The 20,481-nt window shown below is 39.6% G+C and overlaps 1 protein-coding gene across 1 annotated transcript in view; it reads left to right on the top strand.

Moving 5' to 3' along the window:
- HHIP (hedgehog interacting protein) overlaps positions 1-20,481 on the top strand; it is a 117,354-nt gene that overhangs the window by 75,885 nt on the left and 20,988 nt on the right. The window contains exons 8-11 of the mRNA XM_061384097.1: positions 982-1,103; positions 4,107-4,230; positions 5,511-5,641; positions 8,908-8,989. Coding sequence (XP_061240081.1) covers positions 982-1,103; positions 4,107-4,230; positions 5,511-5,641; positions 8,908-8,989 — 459 coding nt within the window. The remainder of the gene's footprint in view (positions 1-981; positions 1,104-4,106; positions 4,231-5,510; positions 5,642-8,907; positions 8,990-20,481) is intronic.

Genomic DNA, 20,481 nt, shown 5'->3' with positions numbered 1-20,481 from the left:
ACATCATAGCCTAGCCTAGTCCACTTTAAACATGCTCACAATACTTACATTAGTGTACAATTAGGCAAAATCTATTAACACAGAGCCTATTTAATTGAATGTGTGTCTGTGTTAGTCGCTCAGTAGTATCTGACTCTTTGCGACCCTATGGACTGTAGCCTGCCAGGCTCCTCTGTCCATGGGATTTCTCAGGCAAGAGTACTGGAATAGGTAGCCATTCCCTTCGCCAGGGGATCTTCCCAACCCAGGGATCGAACCTGGATCTCCTTCATTGGAGGCCAGTCCTTTACCATCTGAGCCACCAGGGAGGCCATTTAATTGAATGTCTCATGTTTTCATGAGATATTTATCAAATATCAAATATTTCAATATTTATCAAATGCTATACCGAAAGTGGAAAGCAGAATGGTTGTAGGGATACAGAATGGTTGTCTATGCATCGTTGATTCCTCTAGTGATGCATGGGTTGCTGGGAACTGTAGTTGCCTCTGCCCAGTATCACAAGAGAGTATTGTACCACATGTCATTAGTCTGAGAGAAGATCAAAACTCAAAGTGCAGTTTCTATTGACCATGAAATACTTCTACAGCATCATAATGCTGGGTCATCACAACTCAGGGACCACATATCCTGTAGCGTGTATTGCAGGAGTGAGTTGATGGTATCCCTGTCCTTACTCTTGTATGTTACCCAGGTATCATATCCTTGCTTTCCCTTAACAACAGACTAACACATGTTTCAAGTCAGCATGCACGTTCATAATGGAGGAGGGTACCGAAAGAAATTAAGAAATACACTCCAGAGCTCATTAAACGTCCACAGAGTAAACAAACAGGGTGTTTCCTTCGGCGGTTTCTGGAGATTCCAAATTAAATCCTCCCTAGGATCCTTACCAGCCCACAGAGGGTTCCTGTGTCAGGAATCTCTGAGTTTGGAACATACCCTGGTAGGAATTCATGAGTGTCCCCACTTTTGTCACAGATGCGCTGTGGATCGACACCCCACTGATATAAACATCAATTTAACAATACTTTGTTCAGACTCCAATGGAAAGAACAGCTCATCGGCCAGAATCCTACAGATCATAAAGGGGAAAGACTATGGTAAGTAGAGCATAATTTGTTGATTTGGGCTTTCATTCGGGCTTTGTTTTATTTTAGTGTATTAATTGAAGAGAAAAGGATTTCTGCAAAATGAGCATTTAGGAAAGCATCAGAACCCTGGCCTCACAGCGGTAGCAGAATCAGTTGCTGGCTTCTTAAAGGTCCGATGATTCTTACAAGCCCTAGGGGCTCCATTTGGGTAATTACCCTCCCTGTGGATTGAATGCTGCTCTGTAGGTCCAAAAAATTTAATGGGCCTTCGAAAGTTAGCAGTTTATATTTTGCTCATCTGAGAATCAAGATGAATACCTTCTATTTATTTAATATATAAGAGAGAACTTGTCTTAACATCTTATATACAGAGGGAAAAAATAAGTGTTAAGAGTAAGAAATTTCTCAATACCCAACATACTAGCCTCAGCAATTAGGAAAATTATGTGTTTCAAATAAGAATGTATTTTTTAAAGGTGTTTATTTTAGAGAAAACAAAGTAATAGACTTATAAAAACCTGTTATTTACCCAAGTCATGAAGATGGAATGTTTAGATCTTATTTTTAATGACATGATTATTAGAGTGTTTGAGATACATATTAAAATATAAAGTTAATATTTTCCCACATTTTTGTATTTACTCATTTTGGAGGAAATGGTGTATCAAATACGATTATGATTCAGGGAACATAATAGATGAAGATTATTGAATTGATTGCTTCTTCTATTCATTCAATACAGATATTTATTTAGTACCAGGAATGAAGCAGCTCTGCTAGTTCACGTGGTAGTCAGTTATTTTACTTTATTTTTTTTCAGGTATTCATGTATGTGTGTGCATCTTATAAAAGGCAAACCAAAGAATAATGTGGTTAGAAAAAAAAAATCTAATGAGTCACTAGTTTGTGGGAATTTTAGCTATATTTGTAGATTAAACTAAATTCTACAATCACATTAATTTGGGTTCAGCTGAAACTGATTACAATATGGATGGCCCTACATTTATATATTAAAAACACAGCTGCAGAATTCTTTTACTATTTATATATATCAAATTTTATTTGTCAATTATACCTCAATAAATCAGAAAAAAAAAAACCCAGAAAACAAATAACCACATCCACAGCATTTACTACATGCCAGGGCCTGTAATAAGTACTTGAAAAACTTCACTCATTTCATTTACAGAGAAATCCTAGAAGTACTCTTACTGTTCACATTGTACAGATGAGAAAACTGAGACATACAAAGGTGACTTGTCACACCACATGAAGTAACAGGATCTGGATTTGAACCCAGGTAGCTTGGAGAAGGCAATGGCACCCCACTCCAGTACTCTTACCTGGAAAATCCCATGGACAGGGGAGCCTGGTGCTGCAGTCCCTGGGGTTGCAGCAAGTTGGACACGACTGAGCGGCTTCGCTTTCACTTTTCACTTTCATCATTGGAGAAGGAAATGGCAACCCAGTCCAGTGTTCTTGCTTGGAGAATCCCAGGGACTGGGGAGCCTGGTGGGCTGCTGTCTATGGGGTCGCACAGAGTCGGACACGACTGAAGTGACTTAGCAGCAGTAGCAGCAGCAGCCTGATTCCAGAGTTCATGACCTTAGACATTCACTTATGCTGCCTCTCAGTACCCTGGGAGAGGATTAAATTTAATTCATTTAAATCTTGATTGTTCTACTTTTTATAATATCATATTCGCCGTCATCAGGCACCCTCGGTGGCTCAGCGGTCAAGAATCAGCCTGCAGTGCAGGAGATGCAAGAGACTTGGAATTGATCCCTGGGTCAGGAAGATCCCCTAAGAAGGAAATGGCAACCCGCTCCGGTATTCTTGCCAGGAAAATCCCATGGACAGAAGAGCCTGGAGGGCTACAGTCTATGGAGTTGCAAAGAGTTGGACATGACTGATTGCGCACACATTCACCTATTCACCATAATCACGTGGGAAGCGGGAAGAACTTTAGAATTTTTGTCTTTCTACAAAAGCTTTTGCCTAAAAGACTTCCTGTTGATAGTGACTTATTTAAGTATGTAATAAGTAATTTTCAGATTAATTTCCAGCTGGCTTTGTATCTTTTTCATCATAATTGGCATCTTTATATTTGAGAACATAATGACATGCATGAAAAGATTGAGATACATGACTATTCACATGTAATTCTCAAGGAATGACTGAAGTAGACCTTGTTAACTACATGATCCTACAAACAAAACTCTTAAAACATTTTAAATGAAGATATTACTTGACTAGTGACAGTGTTTTAAAATATGCAACAAATGTGGTTTTGATGTACCATGCCTTTATTTTCATTAAAGTGTAAACTTTTAAACATTTTATAGAATTTGACAGAGGTTTGACTCAGTTTTAGGAGGTATACGCAGAAGTATTTCTACAAAATATTCAATATTTAAAAATTAAGTATTATTTGTTTAAGTATTTTAGTTCTACAGTCCACGATTTCCAAAATGTTCAGAGATGTTGTCATTGAAAATTTGGTATGTCTTGGAAGTTATAATAACAATAAGCGTTTGCAGAGCATTTTTGTTTTATTCTGCTGTGCATGGAAGCCCTGTACATTTTATAATGTTTAAGCAAAAGGGTTAATTATTTTCACTAAAGACCTATAGCAAGAATCCATCTTATGCATCATGGAACACATTTCAGAGTTCGAGTGAATTACCGTAGTAATTGTGGCATGGCCTACATTATGTGTGCATGCGTGCAAAGTGGCTTCAGTCATGTCTGACTCTTTGTGACCCCATGAACTGTATGTAGCCCGCCAGGCTCCTCTGTCCATGGGATTCTCCAGGCAGGAGCACTGGAGTGGGTTGCCATGCTCTCCACCAAGGGATCTTCCTGCTGCAGGGATTGAACCCGCATCTCTTACGTCTCCTGCATTGGCAGAGTTGTTACCACTAGCGCCACCTGGGAAGCCCCCTGGCCTACATTAGTGTTCCTTTATAAAAATGTTTCATTTAATCTAATGTTATGTCCATTTATTTCCAGAAAGTGAGCCATCACTTTTAGAATTCAAGCCATTCAGTAATGGTCCTTTGGTTGGTGGATTTGTTTACCGAGGCTGCCAGTCAGAAAGACTCTACGGAAGCTACGTGTTTGGAGATCGTAATGGGTAGGCTTCCTGACACCACAGTTTGATAGCTCGAATGACATATCCATTGATTATTGGGCAAATCATCAGAAAATATTCAAATGCATGTCACCCTTTGGAGGTCAGGTGTGGGACACATAAAAACTATTGTTCATTAATCTTTTTTTTTCAATTCTACCAGTTAGTCTTCCTTTTCTTTTTTTGTTTTGGCTGTGTTAGGTCTTCCTTGCTGCACAAGGGCTTTCTCTAGTTGCCGTGAGCTGGGGCTACTCTCATTACCAAGCACAGCCTTCTCAGTGTGGCAGCTTCTCTTGTTGCAGCTCAAGGGCTCTAGAGCGCGCACTTAAGTAGTTGCAGCTCACAGACTTTGTTGCCCTGCAGTGTGTGGAATCTCCCTGGACCAGGGATTGAACCCATGTCCTCTGCATTGGCAGGCGGATTCTTAACCACTGGACCACGAAGGAAGTCCTGTTATTTACTTTTAGTTCTACCATGTATGGTGGGGAAATTAAAGAATTTCCTAAAAGATGCTTTTGAAACAGACTTGATCAACTTCATAAAATAATTTTTAAGAGCAGAAAAGTCTTCAGATGGACATTTCATATTATTTAGGCTCTTCCCTTCATCCTTAACATAAATTTACCGTGATCATGAGTAAATTGAAGAAATGTAGTTTTACATGAGTTACATAAATATTTTAAAAATTATTGGAAGGCTAAGAATTTTTTTTTTTTGCCAGACTTTGAGGACTTTTGGCAACAGACCTTAATTTCTCTCTATTGATAGGAATACTGCAAAATTAAATATTAGCCTAAAGCTTAGAGGTCACATTGTCAATAATTATAAGAAACTCTGTAATGAAGCCCAAAATAAGGATCTTGTTTCCTAAGTCACTGTCATTCAGGCATATGGCAGAACTGATATGCTTGGTCACTAAAAGGAAATAGAAAAGTGAACTGACCCTGCACTCTTCCCCTGTCCCTCTCTCTGATGAATAGCACAGCATGATCTCTAGTCCTGGATAGGAAGTATCATTCTCCAGATGAAGGGGAGGGTATTTCTCATACTCAGGTACTTTTAGTACCCACCCCCTCCAAACAAAATGTCATCTTTAAGTACTTTTTCCTCACATGGGACTTTCAGAGTATTCACACACATTTTGGGCTATATTATTTTTCCCTTTAGAAGCCAGGTCCATGGCACAGGAATTATTTATTACAAGCTTTATTTTAAGCATGTCATTGTGTCTTTTAGGCAAAAGCACATTTTCATCATAGGTTCCTGGTATGTTTTTCTTGTAGGAATTTCTTAACCCTCCAGCAAAGTCCTGTGAGCAAGCAATGGCAAGAAAAACCACTCTGTCTTGGCAACGGTGGTTCCTGTAGAGGTTACTTTTCAGGTCACATTTTGGGATTTGGAGAAGACGAATTAGGTACTGTACAAACTATTTCTGTTAAGTTCCATTCTCGATCTTTGCCCAAGAGGCTCTGTTCTACTCTGAAAAACAAGTAAAATAATCTCAACCTCCATTTGTTGGAAATATAACCTCCCACAAAGATGACCAGTTCAGTATTCACTTCCAATAATCTTTCTCTGGGGGTCTTTAAATCTTATTTCTACTCCAGAAACATGAAAGAAACAAAGCAGGAAGATGGGAGTTGGAAACAAAAGAGAATTTTTGAATCTTAGAGAGAAAATTTCAAATGGCTACTGATATCTTTGAAGCACTTAAGTCATTTGTCTATATTCTCTATCTGAAAACCTTTACACTTATCCATGTCTCTTGAAATAAATTTAAAATATGTTGCAATCTGAATCTCACTTCATTTCCTAATTTTTTATTTATTTTTTTTTTGCCCATCAGGGCATGAAATTTGTTGGAAATAATCTGAGTTTATAGAGCTGCTTTCCAACAGAATGAAAATTATCTTCTCCTTGATAATCTCCAGTATAACATGCAATTTATTTGTTGATATATTATCAAAATGTATGCAGTTTAAAAAGCAAAAAGAGGTTGATAATTGGAATGCTACCAAAGAGTGAAATGCTACCAGTTTTAAACTTCAGAGATAAATGTAGCTATCATAATGATTCCCTTTAAAAAGCGATATCCAAATAAACAATGGCTACCATGCTCCTTTAGCCTTGGACATGAATTTCTAGGTATTAAAAAAGAAAAGTTGTGTTTTCATCTAAATCATAATTATTTACTCTAAATGTTCAGATTTGGTTTAACTCCACCAAATAGAGAATTCATCAGAAATAGCTCCATGCCATTCACTTAGGTTGCCAAGGAACTCAAACTAGACTCCTGCAACACAAAACACAGATTTCAGAGCTGCTGGAATATAGGGATTCAAAGAAGAGTAGTCCAATCTGTCTTTTTCTTGTTTTAGCATTGCAAGCATCTTGCATTTAAGTTTGCTTTGAAATTCTACTACCCCATTCAAATGAACCAGAAATATAGCCTTTCTCACGTCAATCTTCTGTAATGTAATTTAAACATCATTGGCAAACTCTGATTTTAAAGTATAAATTAGGATCAAATTGTTTGTGACAGAGTTAGAGATAAGTATTTAGAATCATGTTGATGAATCATTTTGGTTGCCCCAGACCTTACTGCCAATAACTCACCATCATTTATCCTTCTACCGTCACCCCACCGTGGTTAAAATGTTCAAATATCTGTCCATACTTAATACAATGTTGGGAGGAGAACCAGAAATTAAGCACACACAGTTCTTACTGTCCAAAACCAAAAATATCATGTATATTTCATAATTTAGAGTAAATATACTTTCACTCTTTAATGTAAATTCTTTGGTTTTTAATTAAGAGCCATATAATAAATTGAGTTAGATTTTTTTAATGAGTTTTTCTGGATGTGTGTGTGTGTGTGTGTGTTTAACCATAAAATCGGAATGGGTTTAAGGATTAAATGTGGTAAACTACATAAAGTAGTTGATGAAACAAATATGATTTTTTTTTTACTTACATTCCTTAGTTTTTTAATGCCATTTTTTCTGTTGTGTTTGTTTTTATTATAAGTCCCATAATATCCTTTCCAGAAGTGAGAAAGCAGTAGGGTGTGCTTAATACATAATAACAGAGTAAAATAGAGAAATATAAACTAAATCAAAGACTATTTCATGAATGATAACCAAACATAAATTTTAAAGCCTCATAAACATATAATCATAAAAACAACTTCTAATTCCCTATTCATATGATCAGTTCTATGTATTGAATTATATGGAAGGAATGGTCATAAATGAGAGTGGCTCTCTCCTAAGAGGAGAGAGTTGGCACAAAGTGTACTAGGAGCCGGGACAAGTGTACTTTTAAATAACACAGTAAGGGGACTTCCCGAGCAGTCCAGTGGTTGAGGCTTCTCCTTCCAGCACAGGGGGTCCCATCCCCGGTCAGGGAGCCAAGATCCCACGTGCCTCAAAGCCAAAAAAGCCAAAACATAAAACAGAAGCAATATTGTAACAAATTTAATAAAGACTTAAACAATGGTCCAAATCAAAACGATCTATTAAAATAAATAAACAGTACAGTCAAGAACGATGACATAAGCACAGACGAAAGGGGGGAAACGCACCTAATGGTGATTACTGACGGATAGGACCTGGGACAGATGCTAAGACAGGAGCAGTTAGGACAGCGGGGGCCCGAAACAGGATGCTGGGCCAGGAACTTGCCTCCCGTTTCCAAAGTCAGGAGGCCAGTGAGGCTAGAAACATTGCAGATGGCATCAGAGCAATAAGGGAGTGCATTGTCGTAGAGGTCTGTCAGGACTCAGCCTTGGCTTGGAGAGAGAGCAGAAGCTATTGGAGGGAAATTAGAAGTCATTGGAGGGTGTTGATACAGAGGAGTGTAATCCAGTTTATATACTCTGGCCTGCCTTGTAAGGAATCTCTGTAGCTGATATACTGAGAGTAAGCCTAGAAGAGTAAGAGCAAGAGCAGGGAGATCAGCTAGGAGGCTATGGCCATCATCAAGGTGAGAGATTACGCTCTGCTAATGCAGAGCAATGGGGAGACGTGGGAAGAAGTGACCAGAGTCACTGAGGGTGGACTTAGAAAGCTCTCATAATCTTCAGGCCAGTGATCTTCTGAGGATGTATGACTATATAATATATGTATGTTCTGTGTGTGCTGACTTACTTTAGTCGTGTCCGACTCTTTTGCCGCCCCATGGACTGTAGCCTTCCAGGCTCCTCTGTCTGTGGGATTCTCCAGGCAAGAATGCTGGAGTGGGTTGCCATGCCGTCCTCCAGGGGATCTTTCCAACCCGGGGATTGAACCCACATCTCCTGTGTCTCCTGCATTGGCAGGCGTATTCTTTACCACTGGTACCACCTGGGAAGCCCAGTATACATATAGACATACACACAGGGCTTCCCGTGTGGTAAAGAATCAGTGATTTAACAAAAAAATCCACCTGCCAATGCAGAAGACATAGGAGACTTGAGTTTGATCCCTGGGTCAGGAAGATCCCCTGGAGGAGGAAATCGCAACCTGCTCTAGTATTCTTGCCGAGATAATCCCATTGTCAGAGGAGTCTAGTGGGCTACAGTCCATGGGGTCGCAAAGAGTCAGACACGATTTTAGCAACTGAGTATACACACGCAGTCAATGAAAGGTAAAGCCTTACAATACTGTGAACTAACTTACGGTATTTCTCTCTCCATAGGTGAAGTTTACATTCTATCAAGTAGTAAAAGTATGACCCAGACTCACAATGGAAAACTCTATAAAATTATTGATCCCAAAAGGTGAGTTTTTTTTAATATTCTATTAAGTCAAGTAATATTCTCTTAAGTTATTCCAGTGCATTCAAATTAGTGATGGAATTGCAATTAGCACTCAAAGATGAACATTTCTGCCCTGTCCATCTGCTGAGTGCTCTCCTGAGAGACCCTCAGCTCCAGTCTCTAAAACTTAGACTTCAATACCCTGACCTTCAAAAGTGTTATTTTGATCATGTACATAGCCATAGCATCCTTGTAGTCAGCAGAGAGCTGCTGACTACAGGGTCGGCTGGCTACAGTCCATGGGGTCGCAAAGAGTTGGACACAACTGAGCAACTGAGCATGCTCACACGCAAGGAAAGTTTTTTTGGCAGTTCAGCATCGAAGCCTTGTTTCACACTATCTGGAAGCTCACAGCTTCTGTGACCAAATAAATGAAAACTACAGAAGTATTTTGTTATTGCTTCAGCAAAAGGAAGATGTGAATGTTTTCATCCTTTAGAGAATATAATTATCCCTCCCCTGCTACCCTCTACCCACCTAACCCAACTTCAGCACACACTCAACTTTCAAATTATCTTGGGTCATCACGAATCAGTTGTTAATTTCATGGATAAAATCAGAACTCTCAGAAGCCACTAAAATTACATACTGTCAAATAGATTTTAGGTGTAAGTTTAGAAACAATTATTGCAGGACTTCAGTATACTCATGTATATGACCACTGGAGAACCAGTTGTGGTCAGACTGTAGCTTCACAGTGCTATGAATTTTTAATCCTTTCTTTTTCAAACTTTTTACTGAAGCGTGTATTCAGAAAAGGCCCCAAATCATAAGCATACAGTATGACAGTTTTTCATAAGTGACACACACTGTAACCAGCACCCAGAAGAAGGGATGGAAGGATACAGGTGGCCTGAAGACCCCTCATTTCTATTTCCAGTTACCTCCCCTGCCAAGAGCAATCATCCTGTGACCTCTAACAGCATAGATTAGCTTCTCCCATTTTTGAACTTCCCAGGTGGCACAACGGTAAGGAATCCACCTGCCAATGCAGATGACTCAGGTTCGATCTCACATGGGTGGGCATGATCCCCTGGAGGAGGAAATGGCCACCCACTCCAGTAATCTTGCCTAGGAAATCCTATGGACAGAGGAGTCCGGTAGGCTATAATCCATGGTGTCTCACAGAGTTGGTATATGACTAACTGACCTAGCACATTTTTGAACTTTGTATAAGTGGAATCGTATAAGATGTACTCAGTTGTTTCTGGTTTCTTTTGCCCAACATTATCTGTATTTATCTGAGATTTATGTGTATTAAAATGCTACTATGTGAGTGAATTTCTAATTCTTTCTGTGCTAAGTTAACCTCATGAGCCCATGTGCAAATTGAAATCCCCAAATTTCAAGTCTCTTTTAGGAGAAAAACATTCCAATAATCCAAAAAGTTTACTAAAAGCATTCATTTAATTCCCCTTTAAAAATATTTGTAGGTTATAAATTGGGTATGTTTTTCTGAAAAAAATCACTGACTAACAAATGGAGGTTCTTGTTCTTTTTCCATCCCAGAAAGCATTCATTGCCTTTCCTGAGAAAAATACAGGTTGACGTTGGTGTTGCAGAACAAAAAGGAATAATCAATGCTAAATGGTCTGTGATAGAGGACATCATATATACCCATCTGTCACACAGCGATGATGATAGCTTTCCTTCTCTATTTAACAGTATGCATTTTCTTTCACGATAAGAGAAGTACCCATCTACACACTGCAAGGGTTCTCTTCCTCCTTGAGTGTCCTTCATGCGAAGCAAACTAACGAATGAAAAAAAAAAATCAGAAATCAGACACCTTGGTGATTATTGAAGTTGGCGATATTAAGAACAAACATCAAACCAATGTTAATTCATGAACTAGCAGCCTTCTAATGATTCAGAATGCAGTCTAGGGCTTCACTCAGATTAATGCCATTCGTTTTGAAATAGCCATTGTTATTCCATTATGATTGTCAAAGTTGATACGCCTTTGCAAGCTTTCTGCTGTATTACTCATTCTTGATCCTCACAGAAAGGTTTCTCTCCTCCTATGGATTGTTTAGTCTGCTGGTGGTGAGTTGAGGTGAATGTTACACCTTCAGTCCATTATTAGTGTCTAATTACCAGGGTTGCTGTGAGGGGCCTTGGCTCTGCGATCTCGGGGCCTCCTCTCGTAGGGTGGTCTCAGAGTGACATACCTCAAAAGCCTGACTTTTCACTGTGGTGCCTGTTTCTGGTGAGTCCTGTCACGTGTGGGGCCAGGGTTAAGAGGTGTGTTTGGCTTTGAGGAGGTGGGGGGGATTAACAGAGTCCCAGAGACACTGTCCTTGTACATAGGCCTAGGCATACATTTCAAAATTAAACGGACTGTAAGAAAACAAATGTTTTCATAAACACTTGTTGGGAGCCGCATGCTGTTTCGATTTGGATGCCAGCGTTTATTATTATAGTAGTTCTCCCGACACGAGTGGAAGTTCTGTATAAGCAGACACTTTAGTATATGTGAATGGGGCTATTTTGGAAACAAGAGCAAATTACTACCCTCACAGTGTTAATAGAATGTCTGCTTCAGGGCACAACTGCTTTTCTAAAACACTTAAGGGAGAATTTGAAGAAAGAGCCTCATCAACCAAAAAAAAGAAGAAGAAGAATCCACAGACATTTCTTGTTACAACAAATATCTCATTCCAATTAAAATCTTAGATTAACTGTATTCTTGTGGAAGAACCCCAGACTTGTTCGAATAATGTTTTCAGAATAAATTTCAAGTATCAGTTGACTCATGGCCTTAAAAGAGGAGAACAATAAATCATAGAAATCTTATATTCTGTATCATGTCATAGAAGTTCCATTCTCATACACCATAAGATTTATGTTTTCTCTCTTGTTTCGTGCACACACACACACCAAAATGAAGCTTGTAGACACAGCAGTGGAAGGAGAGGAGGTGGGATGAATTGAGACAGTAGCATCGACATATATACAGTACCGTGTCTGAAACAGAGAGCTCGTGGAAAGCTGCTGTACAGGCACAGGGAGCTCAGCTCAGTGCTCTGACATGATCTAGAAGGGTGGGAGGGGAAGGAGGCTCACCAGGGAGGGGCTATGTGAACACATGTAGCTTATTCACATTTGTTGTACTGCAGAAGCCAATACAACATTGTAAAGCAATTTTCCTCCAATTAAAAATAATTTTTAAAAAAGAAGATGCAGGAATTTATAAACCATATGCCATATTCTTGGGTCATTTTGATAAGATCAGATGAGGTCCCAGCATTACCACTTCCATCTGTAAGGACAGTCTGGTCTCAGGCTATCTGTTGTTTGAGCGCTCAGTCGCTCAGGGGTGTCCGACTCTCTGTGACCCGTGGACTGCAGGCCACCAGGCTCCTCTGTCCATGGAATTCTCCAGGCAAGAATACTGGAGTGGGTTGCCATTTTCTCCTCCAGGGGATCTTCTCGACCCAGGGATCAAACCCATGTCTTCCACGTCTCCTGAATTGCAGGCAGATTCTTTACCCACTGAGCGACCTGGGAAGCCCTCAGCCTATATATTACTTAACTATTGACATAAATGTAAAATCCTTTACAGTGGGCATCCTTCTCAGAAAGGATGGTTTGATACCTTATTATAAAAAACACAAATGCCATTGTAATCAAAGGAAACTTCCATGAGAATACAACCAGCTTTCTCTACAGCTTAACTAGGACATAAGAGATTTTAAGGGAAAAGCAGAAAAGAGATGAACGTTGCCACCATCTTAGCATGGGAATACCTTCAGAGATAGAAAAATTAAGTCTCATGGCGGAGTGGAGTTAGGATTGAATCAATGCCAATCTCCCAGTTTACTGGCCCACCTCACTAGGTCCCCTGAAGCCTCGAGTATTGGGTTCTGCGTACCCTGGTCTGGGACTCCTTCAGCCAGCATATCAATGCATAGAGCACAGGAACTGGGCCATCATTTTAGTTTCATTTAGTAGTGCCCCCAGAGGCTGGTTAAGATGTTGATCCTGGCAGGCCCAGTAGTCAGATGATCTTGTCTCTGAATCTTGGAATGCGGATGCGACCGCACTGTGCTCCTCTGCCTGGCTGTCAAGTGCAGGTGGACATTCTGCTTCTGCCTCGCAGAGCTCTGTGAAGATAATGTAATGGATTTAAAGCCTGTGCTATTCTTCAGTACCATTGGTGTTCATTCCATGCACTCAAGAATTATTTCAGGTGATTGATCTCACAGCTTTTTGAGGTTGTTTTAGTGCCAAAATTGGGGTCAAGATGTCCACAGAGTTTTAAAGAACTCTTTGCAACCCCATGGACCTTAGCCCACCAGGATCCTCTGTCCATGGAGTTCTCCAGGCAAGCATACTGGAGTGGGTTGCCATTCCCTTCTCTAGGGGATTTTCCTGACACAGGTATTGAACCCAGGTCTCCTGTATTTTAGGCGTGTTCTTTACTGTCTGAGTCAGCAGGGAAAGAACTCTGAGTCTAGTTTTCAATTGTTCAAGTCATGTCTTAGAGGCTTGTTCTTTGTTAAATCTTTTCAGAATCACACAAGTGCTCCTGAGGAGTGGAAATGGAAGAATTCTAACAGAGTTATGAATTTACCAAGCTTCATTTTTATAGAATGCAAATCTTTTCACACTATTGAAAAAGATTCTTTAATTTTTGTTTCAGATGAACTGAAACTAAAGGCCCTTTTTTGACCTGGAAATATTTCTAGGGTTATTTCTCCAGGAATTTGTAAAACAAAATCATTCTTAAACATACTGAGTTAATTACCATATACCGTCTTTCTCTGTTTTAACACCTTGCTTATCTATTATACCCACTCAAATCACACAGCCCATTCCCTTAAAAGGTCTATCAATTAACTGCAAATTCCCAGCTTCAGAGCTTATTTTACAGAAACATCCTATCTCCAGACTCCTGTATGACCAATATCAAAAACTGCCCTCATGCCTAAACCAGGGTGTCTAAGTATTTATGGTTTTACTGTTCGTATACCAGCTGCTAAAAGAAAAACTATGACTTTTATCTTGCAATCACTCCAAATTCACCTAAACCCTTTCTGTTTAAGGACTGTTGCTGCTAGTAACAATAGTCTGCAATGTTCTTCTGTTTAGGTATGGGTTATTTGGAAGTCTGGAAACTAATAAATATGGTGGTATTAATATTAAAAAAAAAAAAAAACCTGCTCTTCTGTCTCCTCCCCACTATGCCCCCACTCACTGTTCTTTGTTTACTTTTTTCTTAATATCTTCATCCTACTCCTTAGTATGCTGGATGCTGAAGAGTGCTTTTTTTTTTTCCCACAAAAAAAAAATCACTTCATGAGAGGAAATTGGTTCTGTTTATCCTCCGCATATGTCTCAGGGAGCTGGCAGGCAGCTCTGCCATCCTAAAGAAAGCCGTGCATAATGGAGAGGGTTTAGCCCAATAAGCCAGTCTAGTCCCAATTCATCAGTCGGAGTTTTATGCAAGTGGCCTCCCTAGGTTGATAAATCCCCACAGTGCCTGTTGACCCAGCTGCCAAGTCCTCTTGCTGCGGGCGGTGTTTTCAGGCCACCCTGACGGTAATACAAACTGTTTAGCAGCTCCATTGACCTCTCAGCTATTAACAGGGACACAGGCTCGACAAGGGACTAGTTTTCAAACATGACAGAATTTCTTAACACTAGAGGTCATGAACAAGTATATGCCTTATAAAAATCCATTCAGCATGGTGGATTTGAAGTCAAAAAGACAAGGGAAGCATGGTCCACATTTTTGCTATGGTTTTTCTACATTCCCAATCACCAAAAATGGCATACACTTATGTGCCCACTTACATTTTATTCTTAATATGCTATAGCTTATGTTGTGGTGCACAATATTTTTAGCTAACAAATCCTTCCTAAATTGCCAGAAGCATATGAAAATTTAAAGATATATTACAAAAGAATGGGTTGAGATAAACTTTTAATGAATGGATGAGAATGCATACATAATATATTGTCTAAGGATAACTGGAATTTTATTCATTCTTTACCAAGACTTGTTGTATGTGTATATATGTACACAGACATACTTAAAGACACTCAAATAGTCCATATACGTCTATGTTGCACCATCACCTATTTCAAGATACATACAAAATATTATATCATAATTTATTAAAATTTTTTATTGAAATGACCCTGTTATTTTAAAAGCCTATACTATAAGACTTCTTATATTTAGATCCTATTTCCTGAAGATGTCACATGTGACCACAGTATTCGAGGGAATTTTCTGCTTTATATTAATTATATAGTCTTCCTTAAACTATTAATTTTGAATGTTGGTATATCAGTTCCTAGAGTAATTTGTACAGATTGCTATGAAAACTTGATTGAATTGCCACTTACAAGTGGCATTTGTTAAAAAGGCAGAAAATGGAGAATGCTGCCGCTAAGTCACTTCAGTCGTGTCCGACTCTGTGTGACCCCATAGACGGCAGCCCACCAGGCTCCCCCATCCCTGGGATTCTCCAGGCAACACTGGAGTGGGTTGCCATTTCTTTCTCCAATGCATGAAAGTAAAAAGTGAAAGTGAAGTCACTCAGTCGTGTCCGACCCTCAGCGACCCCATGGACTGTAGCCTACCAGGCTCCTCCGTGCATGGGATTTTCCAGGCAGGAGTACTGGAGTGGGGTGCCATTGCCTTCTCCGAAAACGGAGAATATGAGTAGCTAAAAATATAGTCTTCAAAAAGAGACTCATTTGTTGAGTCAAAAACTTTTAAAAGCATTTCTTTTTTTGTTTATTTTGTTAATAATTTATTTTTTATTGAAGGATAATTAAAAGCATTTCTTTTCAATATCCATGTTTCTTCCCTGCCTGGGACAATGGTGGAAATCTGTTACCAGACCTTCTGAATATCATACTTTTATTGTAAGACAGTATACCATCAGATATTGCAGTTCTTGAGATAAAGACAGATTTAATCTTGCATGGAACAGCCACATAAATTTGTAAAAAATGCTTTCTAGAGGAAGATGTGCTTTCTAAAGACACATATTGTACCCTAGTATCATTTTTTTTAACTAATTCACTTTACTTGATTAAAAAAACTGTTGCTTAAATGCCTCATTTTTATCAATATTGACAAGTGAATTGAAAGGTGTAACATCAAAATTTGAAAATTTGTCATCCTGATAGTCTTCAAAGAGAATTTAAGCTGACATTTTTGTGCTATTTTAAAGGATAGAAACTTGTTCCAAATCTTACTTCCCACTTAAAACATTGGTCACCAGTGTTTCTTATTTAGTGTCTAATATTTTTATCACTTATGGCTTATAAGTTATGTTTTTAAGTTAAAAAAATTTATTTTGGACATAAAATTCTGAACAGAATTTTATTCCTTCTTTATATTAGGGTGCAATTGCATTGACTTTTTATTGAACCCTAATTTTTCAGTTTTTATTTTCTATCAGAGTAAGTCTAGTTATACAAGATTGAATCATGAGATTTAATGAGTCTGCAGGTATCTTTGGCTTGTCTCCTGTGTGCAAGGTATTGTATTATGTATTATGAAAGTGAAGTGAAAGTGAAAGTTTCTCAGTCGTGTTCGACTTTTTGTGACCCCATGATCTATACAGTCCATGGAATTCTCCAGGCCAGATTACTGGAGTGGGTAGCCTTTCCCTTCTCCAGGGGATCTTCCCAACCCAGGGATCAAACCCAGGTCTCCTGCATTGCAGGCAGATTCTTTACCAGCTGAGCCACCAGGGAAGCCCAAGAATATAGTAGAGTGGGTAGCCTCCATTATGCGTTATGAAGGGATAATATACATGAGAATTTAGTCCTTTTCTCTAAGGAGCTTATTTTTGTCTTAAATCAAGAGATTGCACACATTGTCTAAAACATTAGCAATGTTCTCAGAGATAAATATTGCCACTCTGGAACAACAAAATTATGTCAAAACATGGTAAGTTATAAATTGCCAAATTAATGGTCCAGAAGGCAATAGGTACCAAGGTGGGTAAAACTCACCATAATTTGGCTTCCTGGTCCAATCTGTTCTGCTATGCTGTGATTTACTTTCAGACTAATTAACTCACCTATAAAAAAAAAGGATGGTTGCATAACATGGAAATTATGTAGCTTTCCAAGCAACTAAAGCCAGAATGACAAGAGGATCAAGGCCTCAGCCTGACTTGTCCAGGCAGAAGGAGCCTCCCCAGTTGAGTTAAAACAAGAAAGAAGCATGGCGCTGAGTTCCCCCACCCAACCCCAGGGCCATTGCATGGCTCTTCGCAGGTTTCACTTCCTCCTGAGATCAAAGCCTCACTTCTGTGGTTTTTGGTTTTGTGTGTGTGTGTGTGTTTTAATTAATTTTTATTGGAGTATGCTGCTGCTTCAGTCATGTCCGACTGTGTGATCCTAAGGACTGTAGCCTGCCAAGCTCCTCTGTCCATGGGATTCTCTAGGCAAGAGTACTAGAGTGGGTTGCCATGCCCTCCAGATCTTCCCAACCCAGGCATCAAACCCGGGTCTCCTGCATTGCAGACAGATTCTTTACCATTGAGCCACCAGGGAAGCAGTTGCTTTATAATGTGTTAGCTTCTGCCGTGCATCAAAGTGAGTCAGCCGTGCATATGTATGTATGTCTCCCCTTTGGACTTCCTTCCCACATAGGTCACCTCAGTGCATTAAGTAGAGTTCCCTGTGGTGTACACCAGGTTCTCATTAGTTACCTATTTTATACTTGCATGCTCAGTCACTCAGTCGTATCTGACTCTGCGTGACCCCATGGACAGTGGCCCAGGCTTCTCTGTCCGTGGGATTTTTCAGGCAAGAATACTGAACAGTGTGGGTTGCCATTTCCTCCTCCAGGGGATCTTCCCAACCCAGGGATTGAACCCATGTCGCCTGACTCTCCTGCCTTGGCAGGTGGATTCTTTACCACTGAGCCACCTGGGAAACCTACTATTTTATACACAGTATCAATAGCGTACGTGTATGTCAGTCCCAGTCTCCAAATTCCTCCCACCCCTCTCCTTTCCCTTTTGGTATCCATATATTTGTTCTCTACATCTGTGTCTCTATGCTTTGCAAATAATATCATGTACACCATTTTCTAGATTCCACATTTATGCGTTAATATACAGTATTGCCTGTGCTTCTCATCTCCCCTGAGTGAATCTCTCCTCCACCTGCAGGTGGTCTCTGGTATCCCTTGGATACCCTCTCCATGGCACCACATTTTACTTTTGTTAGTGCTTTAGGTACAGAGTTGCATAGATCTTGAGGAGTCTGCCCCAGCTCTATTTTTCCTTTAAACCTTATTTTTATTATACAAGATTTTTCAGGAACAAGTCCACTGAGTTAAAGTGAAATGCCTGTTTTTCTAATAATTATAGTAGACCAGTTTCTGAATTAAAGACATAACAAAAATAGTACAAGAAACACCTAAGGCAATTTAATAAAATTGGACTTTGTTTCTCCCTAAAAGCAAACAACCTTATCTAGTTTCATTAGTCATTTCTCCTAGGTTTTCCTTTCAAGGAAATATATACCTTTTCATTTCCTAATTTCCCCCTGGAAATACATGCATTGAGTTAAGCTGATAAAGTTGAATGAAGGCAATTCACACACCCTTTTAGATACTTGTGTATCTTGCTGGTGGTGTTTGGATAGGAGGTTAATAAAGGGCCTGAAATACAGTGCCTAGCTCCCTTTGTTCCTGAAGAGGACCAGTTGAGTAAAAATCTATGCTAGAAAAGAATTCCCGATTATCTTGACTTAGGCTGTATGAGAGTTATTTCATATTTTCATCCATGTTCTAATCTTCTAAACTTGGGAGTAACAAGGTCAGCCCTATCTCATGAGGATAAAGTTGAATGTGAAATTACTGAAAGGTGTAAGTGGCTTCGATATCTGCTTTTATTCGGTTTGTATCTTTAACCATTGAACAAAACTGAGGAGGTATTTGTGAACTTTCTAATAATTTCATTAACACTACTGCACAACAGCAGTCTTTTCACACGAAAGTAATGCTCAAAATCCTTCAAGCTAGGCTTCCACAGTGTGTGAACTTGAGAACTTCCAGATGTACAAGCTGGATTTAGAAAAGGCAGAGGAACTAGAGATTAAATTGCCAACATCTGTTGGATCATAGAAAAAGCTAGAGAATTCCAGAAAAACATCTGCTTCAGTGACTATGCTAAAGCCTTTGACAGTGTAGATCACAACAAACTGTGGAAAATTCTTAAAGAGATGGGAATACCAGACCACCTCACCTGCCTCCTGCAAAACCTGCATGCAGGTCAAGAAGCCACAGTTAGAACTGGACATGGAACAACAGACTGGTTCAGAATTGGGAAAGGAGTACATCAAGGCTGTATATTGTCACTCTGCTTATTTAACTCATGTGCAGAGTACATCACGTGAAATGCCAGGCTGGATGAAGCACAAGCCGGAATCAAGGTTGCTGGGAAAAATATCAGTAACCTCAGATATGCAAATGACACCACACTTATGGCAGAGAGTGAAGAAGAACTAAAGAGCCTTTTGATGAAAGTGAAAGAGAAGAGTGGAAAAATTGGCTTAAAACTCAACATTCAGAAAACTAAGACCATGGCATCTGGTCCCATCACTTCATGGCAAATAGATGGGGAAACAATGGAAACAGTGAGAGATTTTATTTTGGGAGGCTCCAAAATCACTGCGGCCATGAAATTAAAAGATGCTTGCTCCTTGGAAGAAAAGCTATGACCAACCTAGGCAGCATATTAAAAAGCAGAGACATTACTTCACCAACAAAGGCCCATCTAGTCAAACATATGATTTTTCCAGTAGTCATGTATGGATGTGAGAGTTGGACTATAAAGAAAACTGAAGAATTGCTGCTTTTGACCTGTGTTATTGGAGAAGACTCTTGAGAGTCCGTTGGACTGCAAGGAGATCCAACTAGTCCATCCTAGAGGAAATCAGTCCTGAATATTCATTGGAAGGACTGATGCTGAAGCTAAAACTCCAATACTTGAGCCACCTGATGCGAAGAACTGACTCATTGGGAAAGCCCTTGATGCTGGGGAAGATTGAAGGCAAGAGGAGAAAGGGACGACAGAAGATGAGATGGTTGGATGGTATCACCAACTCTATGGACATGAGTTTGAGTAAGCTCCGGGAGTTGGTGATGGACAGGATAGCCATGGGGCCTCAAAGAGTCAGAGACATTGAGCAACTGCACTGATGTATGGATGTGAGAGCTGGACAATAAAAAAGGCTGAGCACTGAAGACTTGATGCCTTTGAACTGTGGTGCTGGAGAAGACTATTCAGAGTCCCTTGGACAGCAAGGAAATCAAACCAGTCAATCCTAAAGGGAATCAACCCTGACTATTCATCGGAAGGACTGAAGCTGAAGCTGAAGCTCCAATACTTTGGCCATCTGATTCGAAGATCCAACTCATTGGAAAAGACCCTGATGCTGGGAAAGACTGAAGGCAGGAGGAGAAG

The sequence above is a fragment of the Bos javanicus genome, chromosome 17, assembly GCF_032452875.1.
Source record: "Bos javanicus breed banteng chromosome 17, ARS-OSU_banteng_1.0, whole genome shotgun sequence".
NCBI lineage: Eukaryota > Metazoa > Chordata > Mammalia > Artiodactyla > Bovidae > Bos > Bos javanicus.
This window is presented reverse-complemented; position numbering and strand designations above follow the sequence as displayed.